General features: G+C 36.4%; 1 protein-coding gene across 1 annotated transcript; it reads left to right on the top strand.

The window, feature by feature from the left end:
- Window positions 1–6,367: 6,367 nt before the first annotated feature.
- On the top strand, window positions 6,368–13,963 carry LOC104907127 (GDSL esterase/lipase 7). Its single transcript, XM_010696015.4, has 5 exons — window positions 6,368–6,965; window positions 7,530–7,651; window positions 11,267–11,509; window positions 12,524–12,776; window positions 13,605–13,963. The coding sequence occupies exons 1-5, from the start codon at window positions 6,725–6,727 to the stop codon at window positions 13,817–13,819; spliced, it is 1,074 nt and encodes a 357-aa protein (XP_010694317.1). The 5' UTR covers window positions 6,368–6,724; the 3' UTR covers window positions 13,820–13,963.
- Window positions 13,964–15,046: the final 1,083 nt, after the last annotated feature.

Here is a 15,046-nt window from a genome sequence, read left to right as displayed (position 1 = left end):
ACAACTTTGACTCTTTTTTCCATCATAAAACCAAACATGTGTAAGGTACGTGACCTGCACCTCTTATGTTTCAACCCATTTCCCTCAACTTCCCAAAATACCAGAAAATGGAGTTGGAATATAAGAGATGTAGGTCATGTGTCTTGGACATGTTTATTTTATTGGTAAAAATACCAAAAAATACTTGGTCAATATCGTAAAATGTGTCAAGATTGTTCCTTGCAAATAAAAATAATATAAGTTCTTTTGCCGTAATTTTTATTAAAAAATTGTTTTTGACATAAACTTTTATTTAAAATGTTGTTTCTGATAAAATTTTCCCAAATATTATTACTTCTGTAAAAATTATTGTCTCCATAATGCTTTTTAGTTCTTTAGAATATTTGTGCCTATAATAATATTAGCAAGTAATTAGAAACGGAGGGAGTAACTTACACCCTGGCCAAAGGAACAATATCCTAAGCCTATGTAGTATGTAGTATGGATACCGTGGACCCCAAAACTTATATGTATCAACTATCAGTTATCATTGTACTAAGCCCACTAGCCAAGGACCCTAAAGCTGTTATTATAAGTTAAATCAGCAAAGCAGTCTTATTAAGAGGCCCAGCAGCGTACAAAATCCATGTTAGATCCAGGTCTCACTAGCCAATGGGCTTTACCTTAGGGGTAAGACAAAAGTAAATCCATGTTAGATCCAGGTCTCATTAGCCAATGGACTTGGAAATCCTTAATATTATTTTTAGTACTACTTTTATCTTTTACTTCCTCCTGTTCATATTAGTTATGAGATTAAGAGTAAGACAAAAGTAATACGGAATAGATATAATGAGAGACTCATGTTCTGAAGAGAGATAAAGATAACTCATTACTAAAGAAGGTAATATTACAACTTTTGCTAAACAAAAAAGGTAATATTACAACTAATTGACTTATTATAAAAGTGAAGTGTTGAAATTAATATGAAAGATGTCAAGTATGTCAACAAATGAGAATTTGAAAGAGAAGGGATGATAAGTTCTTTCATCTTTCACCCAAATATTTCAAGTTCGATTCTCATGTAGAACGAGAGAATGGGCTTCAAGATAGGTTAGGTTCTCATTTCTCTAACCTTAGACAGGTCATCCTAGTCTAAAACTGTGTATACCTATCAAAGAAAAAAGAACTACATAACAAACTAAACTTAATTTTGATTATTAGGTTATGTAAGAACGATAAGTCTTGTGTGAGACCGTCTCAGTTCAAGACATGATCGAGACAGATATCAATTTAAGCCTGACATTTATGAGTTTAAGTCAAACATCCATCAATTTATATTATTTTATGCCCATAAATTAATAATAGGACCTCGTCTCATTCATTCTATATGATAGAGACACGTCTAAGTTATAACACAAGACACTTTTTTTCTTTAATATTTAAGAATTAGCTGTAAAATTTATAGTCAAAAGCTTAAGGATTGTAGTCGCATAGGGAATCCATTAAGATGTCAATGAACGATGGTTCTCACAATTATCTTTGAACTTTGCAAGCAAACACGTTAATATGCTTTCTAAGGAGGAATTATAAATTCCACACCAAGTGCAACAACATCAACAACATTCGCTCAAAGATTCACCCCAAAACGATAAGGTTGTTCTAGACTAGGATGACCTGTCTTAGACGGTCTCAAACGAGACTTTCTAAAAAAAATGCTTTTGTACTTAGTATCTAAGAAACTAAGACGGTCTCACATGAGACTTTATATTAATTTATACTAAATTACACCCCAAAACGGTACAATAATATCCAACACCCCCAAAACGACGCAAATGCTCTTGTCATTAGTATAAGAGAAATTCAATTAGTGTCCAAACCTCTTCGAAACGGTAAGATTTGCAATATTTCTTCATTTTTTTTTTCAGTTTTACCATTTTGATTTTATTTACAAATTTTACTTTGAGCATCTTGTATTATCTACACATAAAAAAACACAATAAGGTAGAGTCTTGTTGGGTTCGCCTCGATATATATTTTTAAACTATCGACTTTTTATTATTTTTTCTTATACCTAATAAAAGATATAACTGTCTAAAATTGTTCATTGACAAACGTGCAAAGAGGAAATTGTAAGTATAAAAAAATAATGGGAAAATTCCTCAGGTACCCCTGAGGTTTGACGTAATTCCCAAATTACCCCTCACATTTGGGGAATTCCTCAGATACCCCTGAGGTTTGTGTTTGTGCTCAAGATACCCTTACTATGGATAGAAACCTAATGCCATTAGGTTTTCCTCTCTTTCTCCCCAATTTTCTTTTTATCTCTCCACCCATCATCCTCCATTGATGAACATGAAAGCTTTCTCTCTCCTCCCACCCCACTCTAAAGCCCTAACCACCCAACCCCTACTACCTCCCCTTCCCCCCACCCCTCCCCTACCCCCGCAGCCCCCCTCCTCTACCCTCCCACCACCCCAGCAGCCCCCTCCCCCACCAGATTAGCCCCAGCCCCGCAGCCTGCGTCCCTCCCCCACCCCGTCGCAAGAACCCCACCCCTCCCCCACCCCGTCGCAAGAACCCCACCCCTCCCCCACCCAACCCCGTCCAAATCGACGCCCAGGACCCTGTCGAAATCGACCCCACCCTGTCGAAATCGATGCTCAGTCGAAAAACAGAGGAGAGAGAGAGATTGCGAAAATGGGGGGTGCGGCTGGCAGGGGTGGGGGGCTGCGAGGGTGGGGGAGGGGTGGGGGGAAGGGGAGGTGGTGGGGGTTGGGTGGTTAGGGCTTTAGAGTGGGTTGGGAGGAGAGAGAAAGCTTCCATGTTCATTAATGGAGGATGATGGGTGGAGAGAGAAAAAGAAAATTGGGGAGAAAGAGAGGAAAACCTAACGGCGTTAGATTTCCATCTGGAGTAAGGGTATCTTGAGCACAAACACAATTACACAAACCTCGGGGGTATCTGAGGAATTCTCCAAATGTGGGGGGTAATTTGGGAATTACGCCAAACCTCAGGGGTGCCTGAGGAATTTTCCCAAAAATAATTAAGAATCATTATTTTGTACCTTTGACGACACTAGAGCTGGGCATGGGCACGATTTGAGCCCGGCCCAGCACGAGCCCGCTATGAGCACGACACGGCACGCCGGCACGAGTGGTGGGCCGTGGGCCACGCATGAACAACATTCTAAAAGTTTGGCACGAATCCGGCACGAGCACGACGGACCGGCCCGCAAGTTGGCACACTTATTTTGGTTAAAAATTCATAATATTTAAAATTTGTTTAAGGCACGATGGCACGACACGTGGGTCGGGTCGTGCATGGGCCTTAGATTTTACAACTTGGCACGAGCCCGGCACGACACGAGCATTTCATGGCCCGTTTTGGCACGACACGTTGTGGGACGAGGCACGCGGGCTTGGCACGTGGGCCGTCCCGGCACGGCCCGTGCCCACCTCTAGACGACACCAATTGGAAGACATATTGGTAAACAAACTATCAAATTAATATCAAACTGTTAAAGAGGAAATTCCACATGCAAGAGTCCAATATTATTGTAAATAGAGGAAGATGATGACTAACATTAGTGGCAGATTCAGTGTAATATATTGGTGAGTGTAATGTAATTTTATTTAATTTGGTGGGTGCAAATGGTCAAATTTCCAACGATGAAACCACAAAATCATAAATTTGTAATAAAAATACCAAAAATTAAATATTAAGTACAGTCAGATGACTCTCAGACTTTACATGTTAGTGGACAACTCTACCTATTACCAATTAACTTTAAGATAAAATCTTGCTAAACTTGTATATGACCAGAGTCTCCTTTGAGCTTGTATTTAGGCCAACAAAATTAAATGATGGGACAAAATTTTGCCGGACAAATTACGAAAAAATGTGAAACTAAATATGAAAATGGGAACTATATTTTAGAACGGAGGGAATATTAGATGCCAATAAGGACACTTTGGGCTATCATTATTCATTACATTTGCCAAAACGCGCATACTTCACGCTGACGCTTCAGTTCTTGGCCCGATTATTTTTCTGATGCAACGGATTATCAATGATTATGAACATGATAATGTCAAATGTTCACACTACGGCTATGTTCTTGATATTCTTGTCCCGGAAAAGAAGATTGGTTGAGACTATAATTACAACTAGCATAACCAAGTAGTATTTGATTTAGTGTTTTGGTTTGTGTCTCACAACTTTGAGGTAGTGGGATCAAACCCTATTAGAGGCACTTTGGGGGTGAGGATTTCTCCTTACCATTCCCTCTACTCCTAAGGAACATTGCCTGCAAATCTGGACCGAGTTGACCCGTGCGAGATTCCGGTCCAATTAGAGCGCCTTCTCCTTATCTTAAAAAATAAAATAAATTACAAGTAGCATAACAATTAACAAGTACTAATATTTTGGAGAAAACTAAAATAACAATATTTAAGACCCTATTTTCTTTTTTTGAACTTCACTAATAAACTTAGAGTGGTTTAGCTATAGAGTATCACGTATTTTTTAAAATTCTACGATAAACTCCTTATTTTTTTTGTTCTACGTAGTCCTATACGGCTATACCCCTTCAACTCTTTAAATTTTCTATATGCATGTTACCCATCCGTTAAGAGTTTCTTTATTTTCCAATATTTGAAGGAAAAATTATCCATCAAAATAAGATCTATAAGTTTGTTGTTGCTTCTTTAAATATGAAATATTCAAAATTTCATAAAAAGATGAAAAGATCTGGAAGTATGAATTTACTGGAGTTAGAGGAGAGAAGTTCTTATGGTTTAATTTCAAAAAACGACGTAGGTGGGCCATTACTTATTCACATTAACATTCATGGTGAATAAGAAATAGCAGGTTCACCATAGAGAAAACTTGGGAAAATTTGTCAACAAGAACCTTTTAAAAATTTAATTATGCGAAAAAAAACTTTTTAAAATATTCTTTGCAAAAAGGAACCGCAAATTTTAAATTTTCTTGCAAGAAGAAACATATTCCCATTTTTTCGGTGTGATTTCTCTTAAATCTGGCACTGATCTATCTATCTTCCTTTAACCCCATATTTCCATTAGTTGCAGCATCACTATTCATCCCTATGCATCTCAAAAATCACACGGAAAAATGAGAATAGGTTTCATCTAGCAAGAAAAACTAAGTTTGTGTTGTTTTTTGGGCAAAGAATGCTTTAAAAGGTTTTTTTTCCTGCAAAATTGAACTTTAAAAAGTTTTTTTTTGGCAAATTTTTCGAAAACTTAAAAAGTTGTAGGGTACTATGTAGAACAAAAAAACACAACGGATGCAACGTAGAATTTTAAAAAACGCAGGGGTACATCATAGAAAAACCCAATTGAAATTATATATGAAACTGATTTTAATCAAAACAAATTGATAAATACCTATTTAATATATAGTTTTTACGAATTGAAAGATTCGTTTTATCTTGAAAACAACATCCCCTTACTGCTAATCCCTTTATTCCTTATTGATGTTCGTAGTTTGACTTGTACATTGGTTAATGCAAATCTTAGACCATTAATATAAATATTACTTATTAGTAAAAAGTCACAAAAATAAAGTATATATAATTTTCTTATATATTGGAAAAAATCTAGAAAATTTTCTACGTAATTGTAAAAAATAATCCAATATTCCAAATAGGAACATGAATGAAAAACGTACGGAGTAATAATGTAATATCTTGGGATGGTTTTATTAGCAAATATTAAGGCTATGTTTGGGAATACAAGTTGAAATAGAGTTGAAATACAGGTGAAATTGATAAGTTAACCGAAAAGAGCTGAATTGATAAGGTAGTTGAAAATTTTCAGAACCTCAAATTGAGATGCTATATTTAATAGCAACTTAATTTCAATCGATTTTTAAGCTTAAATATTATTTCAACTCTTACTCCAAACATGACTATTTATTTTAAGTAATTTAAACTTTCAGCATTTCTCATTTAAAGTGAAGCCAAGAGAGCCTAGCTCCTTTTTTATTTTATTTTTTTATTTTTTTTTTTTTTTTTTTGGATATGAAGAACTGAAGATACTAATAGACTAGATATTATTCAAGGTAACTTTTGTCTCCATGCCAATTTGTCCTGATGATAAGAAAGCACACTATCAATCAAACTTTCTTGCAGAGTACAGCAAATTGCTCGGCACTCAATTGTAAGCATTTGTCTGCCAAAAAAAAAATCAAACTTTGTGATGTTGGAATATATTGTTTTCTCGTGTATATATGTGTCAAATTTTCACACTTAATATTATGCATGCCGACCTTCTGCGGCATAATCCAAAATAATAGCACATATGTAACTTGTAGAAGTAGATGATAAATAGGTTTCATAAAAATAATTAAGGATATATTCGTTACATGCTCAATTATTGTTTGAAACTCTTCCAAAAATTCTTCCAAAATCTTTCAAAGTTGACAAACATAAATAATGATAATCCCCATACTAGCTATTAGCTAACATAAATCAACATAACGCATAATATCATAGTTTAATACTATTTTATTTGCATCATTAAACTAAAACTCCTTTTTCCTATTTTACTATAAAAAGGCAGAAAAAGCAACACAAAGATCCACTCAGAAATATGGCCTCCATGTTAGACTGTTTGTAACTGAAGCCTCATCTTTCTTTCCCTTAGTTCACGCAAAAACACGCAAATATTCCCACTAGAAAAGTTCAATTTTAAAGTTGCATATTTCAAACCAATTAATAATAATGTTACCTATGATATTCCTTTACATATTCTTATTTTTCTCAAAAATATTATATGGAAGATGTAGTTCAACACCTCTTGTTCCTGCTCTTTATGTATTTGGAGATTCATTATTTGATAGTGGCAATAATAATTTCTTGCCTACATTGGCTAAGGCCAATTACTATCCTTATGGTGTCAATTTTCCTGGAAGTTATCCCACAGGAAGATTCACTAATGGCAAAACTGTTGCTGATTTTATAGGTATGTATCTTTTAATTAGATATCCTTAATTACAACATATATTGTTTATTTATAAATTACACCCTTTTACCAAGTAAGTGTTGGTCCAGTGGTGATGGGGATAGGCTTTGGTAGGACGGACCTGTATTCGAATCCTCCTAATTAACACCCTTGAGAGAGGAATGAAACCTAACCATCCCGAACTTGGTCTCGATCCGGAGGTAGCCCAAAAGGTGAACCGGGTGCAAACATAAAAAAATAAATAAGTTATACCCTTTTTATTTTGTTTTTCAAACATTATTGTATGTAGTGCTATTTAATTTAGGAAATTGCATATCAAATTAATTAAACATTTGGATTGAAAGTGTACTATATGCTCGCATATATATTTCATATTTAAACTGATGATTTTTAATGAATAACTGAAGTTATTTTTTTAAATGACTAAACTAATGTTATAATTGATTATTGAAACTTATCAAAACTGAATAACATATATTTTTCCTGATTAATACGTTTGATTTTAGTCTTTTAATGAAGTTTGTTCGAGTTATTTATTGATTCATTGGAGTTTGCATTATGTAGCTGAATATCTTGGACTGCCATTTCCTCCACCACGTGTAAGCATATTGAGGCCAAAATCTCTTATGGGATATAATTTTGCCTCTGGATCTTGCGGAATTCTGCCTGAAACTGGGAAGTTTATTGTAAGAAATCTATATACTGTTGTTTATATGCTACTCTTTTATACTCGTATCTCATTTTCATTTTACAGCTTTCTATTTTTCAAGTGAAGGGGAAAGTTTGCATTTTATATTTTTAGTACTCTCTTCGTTTTTTATAAGACACATATAATGTTATAAGACACGTATAATATTCGAGATTCTAGTTGCTATAACTTATTTAAGTACCGTAATTAATGAAGATCTCCACCATAACAAAAATAAGGTTGGAGGTTTGATTCTAATTGCACCTAATCAATCTTATGATGATAAGGTAATAGTACATTGTACCCTTCAAAAAAAAAGAAAAGGTAATAGTACATTGTACATATGGTTTTTTTTTTTTTTTTGTTTTTGATAAATGCCAAAAATCAGTCTAAATGATTAAGTTTATTATTTAAGGATATAGAGATTGTTGCGCCTTCAAAAATTAGTTTATGTCCAAATAGATTATTGAGCTCCACCATGATACTAGTAGGTGCTTCCAAATTCTAATAACTTTTACACTATAATTTATGGTGTAACAATCCACAAATCACCATTTCTTTTGAAGAAAAAATTTAAGTGACGTAAAATATATGACAAAATGACATGAGATTCATATCATCAATTGTATAGTCCATATCATTCTTCTTGAAATCTATATCATTGTACATGCATGTTACACATTAATTAAGTTTTAGTGTAACATTTACACCAAGACCCACTATATAAATATGAGGATTTAGTTTCCATACCTCAACGACGTAGAGGGCTAGTCCTTAGTCTTTGGAATAGGGCCAAGAGGTCCACAAATCCAATACATATATTTTACGGTTTTTCACCAAGTACTTTCGAATTTTTGGTTTATTCACGAGGTATTCTCGCACTTTTCAAAATCCACCATGAACCACTCAATTTTATGGTAATATATCAACCTGTCCTTAATGATTAATGACGGATAACTCTATTAGTTTTAACCCTAATTAATCCTAATTAAATCCTAATTAACCTAACTAAATCATAATCCCTAACTCCTAACCTACCCTAACCCTAACCCATAATTTTAAACCCTAATCCAAACCCCACCACCTCCCCCACCCATCCCTGCATCACCCCCGCAGTCCCCACCCCTGTCGATTTTCGCAGCCCCTACCCCCCCCCCCCCGCAGCTCCCCACCTCTTCGATTTTCGCAGCCCCCACCCCCCTTGGATTGCCGCAACCCCTACCCCTAGATGTAGACAAGGCCCACACGAAAAGTCAGGTCATAAAGCTGCCGATAAGTTTAAACACAAAGGGGAGGGCGTTTACCAATATATTCGAATTGAAATCAGCGGGAAGTGGTGTGAGGGACTATGGAAATCGACGGGGATGGCGTGCGAAAATCAACGGGGAGTGGGGGAGGGACTGCGAAAATCAGCGGGGGTGGGGCGAGGGACGGGGAGGCTTGCGAAAATCGACGGGGGGAGGAGGAAGGGGTGGGAGTCCGCGGAAATCGGCGGGGGGTGGCTGTAGGGGTGCGGGCTGGGGTGGTGGGTTAGGGATGAGGGGTTAGGGTTTAGGTAGGTTGAATAAGGTTTAATTAGGATTAAAACTAACTGAGTTAACTAACATTAGTCATTAAGGACATGTTGAAGGATTACCGTAATACTGAGGTTTACCTGGTGAATTTTGAAAAGTGGGAGGGTAGCTAGTGAATAAACCGAAAACTCGTGGGTAAATGATCAAAAAACCGTATATTTAAATTACGGTGCGAGTTTCTTTCCGAAATTAATGAAAGTTATTTATGTCTACTCACTACTGAGTATTACAAGCTTAGTGATGAGCTTGATTAGATATATAACCTGATCTTTGAGGAGGATAATTTGAGATTTCTACTCACACTTGGGCGGTTGGGCCATTTCAAATTCCTCATGATTGGTACGAAGACCCTAAGAAAACGGAGACGTCAAAGATAACAACTCATCATTCTTCGGACACTATAGAAGTCAGAACGAAGATAATACTAACTACTAAGAGTAAATTACTAATGAGAATGCATAACTAACGAGAGTTCAGTTTATTCAAAGATAAAGTAAAATCAACATATAGATATAGTAGAAGCTCCCGACATGATAATGTAGATCGGGTAATTAGGGATTCCGTTGTCAGCGGCGTTAATGATCAATTTCCATTGATGGACTTCATCATATATATGGAAAGTCAACTAACAGCACGCATGAATCATGATTGCCAGTTTTAGTCTTAATTATGCATTATTAATAAGGTGACAAAATGTAGCTTTTGTTATAGCCTGATGTGTTTTCTTTTGTCATATTTTTGGTGTTAAACCTTATGTGTATCGAGTGACAACCTTTATTTAACTTTTTTTTAATCAGAAGAAAAAAAAGAATTATTCTCAAATTCTTGCATGAACCTTTATTATAGACCTGGCAAAGTTGGTCCTGATCCGAAAATCCGGTCAGAAATATCCGATCCGTGGTCCGATCTGGGTCCGAACGAGATGGTCCGAACCTTGATCCGAATCCGAAATGGTCCCAATCCGGTCCGAATCCCGATCCGAAATAATCTTGATCCGAACTCATCCGAAATCCGAATGATCCGATATAATTTTACCCGATCCGAAACCGATCCGACCCGATCTAAAACTGATTCGACCTGAAGGTAAACCGATCCGAAATTATTGGTTTCGATTAGGCTTTGATCCGAAATACCTGAAACTTACCCGTTTTTTATATAAAAATAATATCATTGGCATAAGTATTCCATTCTTTCCACCATGGTCCGATTCCGACCCGAAATAATAGTCCGAACGATGACCCAATCTGAAACGATTCGATCCGGCCCGATCCCGGTCCGAATGTAACTTGATTTGGAAACGGTCCGATCTGAATTGGTCCGGTCCGATTCCGAAATAATAGTCTGAACGATGACCCAATCCGAAACGGTCCGATCCGATCCCAGTCCGAATGTAACTTGATCCGAAAACGGTCCGATCTGAATTGGTCCGGTCCGAATCCGATCCGATTGGTCCGATTGCCAGGTCTACTTTATTATGTGAATTTGTGTTGGTTAAATTATATGGGATATATATTAGTATAGTGACATCCAAGAGTCGGTCCAATGTATGATTCAATAATTAACCTTGTCTTGTGATATAAATTGGCTTCAACATCAAGCGCGGGTGCATTCAACAACATCAACTTTGACTATTAGTAGACAAAAAAAAAACTATCACCAACTATTAACATAGGTGCAATGAGTGTCATAAATGACGTTATATTGGAGCTACCTTTTCTCACCGTTGGCGGGAAATTATTACAAATTTTATTTTTTCATTTCCCTCCTTTTTTTTAGTACTTGTCATTTTTATTGTTGATTGATTGTGTTTTAACTAAACGTTAGATAATGCTTAATGGTGTTTATACACCACCAACGACTATTGACGTGAGTGTAACTAATGTCATAAATGTCCTTTTTCTGCGGGCGATGATGGAGAATTCCTACTAATATTTTTTTTCATTTTCCCCCATTTTCTTAGTACTTATCATTTTTATTGGTGATTGATTGTGCTTTAACTAAAAGTTAAGACAATGCCTAATGGTGTTTATGATTTGCAGGGTGAGTGCTTGAGTTTGGGTGAACAAATAAAATTGTTCGAAACCACAGTGAAAATACAGTTGGCCTCAAAATTCAAAACAGGAGATCAGCTTTCTCAACACCTGGCCAAGTCCATTTTCATTTTCTCAGTGGGAAATAACGATTACATCAACACCTATTTTGGTATCATTCAAACAAGACAACATTACGATCCTCCACAATTTGCACAGCTCCTCATTGATGCATTAACAAAAAAATTAGAGGTCCCTCCTTCATCTTGTTTTTTTTCTTCTTAATCCTTGGAACTTATCATTGATTAATAACATATATCTATACAAAAATATTAAAAAGCGTGCATAAACCAGAAACTGTGTTATGTGGCGCTCTCTCTAAGGATTTTTAGTTCATGTAATCCATGTACAATAATTTTTTTTAGAAATTGCTTAGTAAAGGGTTTGATTCCGAGACCTCAAGTACTTATACTAAAGTCTTAACCACTAAACTAAGTTGTATTTAGTGTTATTATCATAAAGTATTATATTAATAAATGATTTTTTTCTTACCCGGGACATAACCCGGACCTGATAACTAGTTGGTATAATAAAATGTGTCCAGGAGGACCAGGACAAGTAACCAATTACCTAACATGAGAATGCAATACGAACAGACTGTTTTTTTTTTTCAAAATAATCCGAACAACGACCCACTCAAATTTGTTCCATTTGAGCCAATTTAATTATTTCGTTTTTGTATTAAATCTTATTATCTTACTTGGAGGAGGAGAGTTCGATCTACATATAAGCTCAAATAAAATTTCATACTAGTTGGAGGAGGGGCTCCTTTAGGCTTTAGGTTATATTCTGGTACTTTCTCTTTTTTTTCTAATGTGAAACATCTCACATGTGCACAACATATATGGAGTTCAACACATTTTCTCAAATTATGAACTCCGATTCGGATTCCATTCTATGGTGGAATGCTGTAAATTTACATTTCTAATAATAAAGTTGTGGTCTTGTGTTCTGTGTTTGGCTTCTACGTGCATGGTATAAGTTGTGTATATATTCTTGATTCTTCCTATAAATAACGGTACAAACATCATTTGAAATATCATTATCGTCCCTTCATAATTTTTTAAGACTTGTATGTGTGAACCTAATTAGAACATTGTTATGCACAGATGTTTAGTAAAATGACCTTAATTTAATTTATTAACGTGCTAGTAGTTGATGCTTACTTTTACTAATATGAAACAAATGTTTGTTGATGGCGCGCAGAAGCTATATAATTTAGGAGCGAGGAAGATGGTGGTGTTCGAGCTTGGTCCTATTGGTTGCATTCCATCAATTGTTAGGGGTTCTAAGCCCAGGGTAATATGCGATGAAGAGAAAAATCAAATCGTATCGTTGTTCAACACTCGGCTTGCAATAATGCTCAAGAATTTAACTTCCACTCTCCAAGACTCGTATTTTATCATTGGCAATGCTCATTGGCTTGGCTATGATGCTATCATAAATCCTACTAAATATGGTATGTTAGCCTTCTAAGCCTTTTCACGCCATTTAAATAATTCAACCGATTTATTATATCAAAGTGGTTAGTTAATCGTGTATAAATAAGAATGGCAACAGGTCGAACTTGGACCGGATTATGCAGAATCCGACTCCGACCCTACAAGAAGTCGGATTTAAAATCCGAGTCCGACTCCGACACGCGACTCTAAAAATCCGAATCCGACCCAACTTAAAATCCGAGCACCCGACTTAAAATCCGAACATCCGACTCCGAACCCAATCCGACTTATTTTCTACCAATTTTTTTTATAATAGAATAGCCTTATATAATACAATAATGTAATCATTACAATTTATTTGAATCATCATATGGAAATCTTATATAGTACAAATAATCTAAATATTACTATTATTTTTAACAATCATTTTTTCAATGGAAAATCCTATATAATACAATTAGTTGAAAGTCGAAGTCAGATTATATATAAATAATACATTAAAATAAATAAGAAAAAAGGATTGATTCACTCAAAGTCGGAGTCGGATTCGGATGTCGTATTCTTTTATGAGATCTGATTCCGCCTCCTCCGACTCGGAGTCGGAGTACTTTTTTGTCGGAATCGACTCAGATTTTTCCCCACTATTTATAGAAAATTTTTTATTTGATAATAACAAAAACATGTAAGTCTCGCTAAAATTATACATGCATGTATAAGAATTAAGAGTTAAGACCCTCAACTTAAACGTGTGCTGTGCATGCAAGTAATTACACTTCATTGTTTTAATATAGCTAGACTTATTCATGATAATGATTTATAATTATAAGATCAACATGTCATTGCAGGTTTAAAAGACAGTAGTAATCCATGTTGCGAAGCATGGGGAAACGGTACATTCTCATGCATACCGAAGCTAACATCATGCCCATATCCTGACGAACACTACTTTTGGGATGGCTATCATCTCACTCAAGCAACTTGCTCTGTCGTTGCATCTCGTTGTATCAATGGCTCGGATGTTTGCCTTCCTATGAATATCCACCAGCTTGTTCAAGTTTAAATTATCATAACCATTATTTGCTTAGTTATAAATACATCATATATAGGTCCACATATATAATCATTTGCTTAATATTTGATTATGATAATTCTTTTCAAGAATTCTTTATGAAGGAATAAAGCTTGTGATTCCTTATTTTAAATATTTCAATCTCTGAAGATGAGAGACATATAGATTAGGAGTATTTATCAAGTAAAAAACGCTTGCATTTCTCATTTCTAATATAAGATGATATATATAGGAAATTCCCCGAAATCTCTCCGTCTCACGTGTGTGGTTCTGTTCAGTATCCTGCCCTTAATTCTGCGGGCCTTGCTCTGAAGCCAAGGTGCAATTGGTTGTATTAGCTAGAGTAACATTATAGGTAAATGATAGAATGATCTTTTATTACTAGTCATAAGTTTGTATTGTAGATATTATATATATTTAATGTCAGGGTTAGCCTAATCAGGTTAACACAATTATTCTCCACTCTTGTACATGGTATCACATCCTATGTTCTTCTAAAAAAAAAATTTCTCTCCAAAATAAATTTTTATTTCTTTCCCGATAGATCTTTCGACCCACGCTTCCTCCCCACCGGCTGCCTGCCCGCAGCCACAGATGGTGTCAACCTCGGGTCAGCCGTTGCCTCCGCCGACGGTAACACATGCTGCCTCACATACAGGCCTTCTCGTCGTTCTTCACGACGCAACCATCCGCCGCCTTCGCGTCTCTGCCAGCGACTGCCGCCAACGCCTTTTTGGCGCCTTTTCTTGGTTTCTCCTAGGGGCGTTGCTCAGCGCCGGCTCCCCCTCTTCCACGTCGCGCTCGCAGCCTCGCTTCCCGCTGGGTTTTACCCACCCATCTACGACGCCGACCATCACTGGCCTTGGTTAATCCTTTACCATGTCACAGACTTCCTCTGTGTTTGCTCTACCGCAAATCTCCGCCCCTGGTTGTCCCTGAAATGCGTTGAGCTGCACAAGCTTATCGGACATTTAAGTGTGAAGCAAGCACTAGTACTGAAAAGGCAATTTGCATCAGATGTGAGACGCCTATTTGCGTCGGACTATGGTGCTACGCCAAAGCCCTCGACGCAAATGACTCAGAAACGATCTGCGTCGTATGCGGAAACGACGCAGATTAGTTAGCTATTTGCGTCGCACGTTGTATACGGTGCGACGCAGATGGCTACCCAACTCAACACCAAGCTCAAAGGGTAATGTACGTCGCACATCGCCTAGG

The sequence above is a fragment of the Beta vulgaris genome, chromosome 2 (assembly GCF_026745355.1).
Source record: "Beta vulgaris subsp. vulgaris cultivar EL10 chromosome 2, EL10.2, whole genome shotgun sequence".
Lineage (NCBI taxonomy): Eukaryota > Viridiplantae > Streptophyta > Magnoliopsida > Caryophyllales > Amaranthaceae > Beta > Beta vulgaris.
This window is presented reverse-complemented; position numbering and strand designations above follow the sequence as displayed.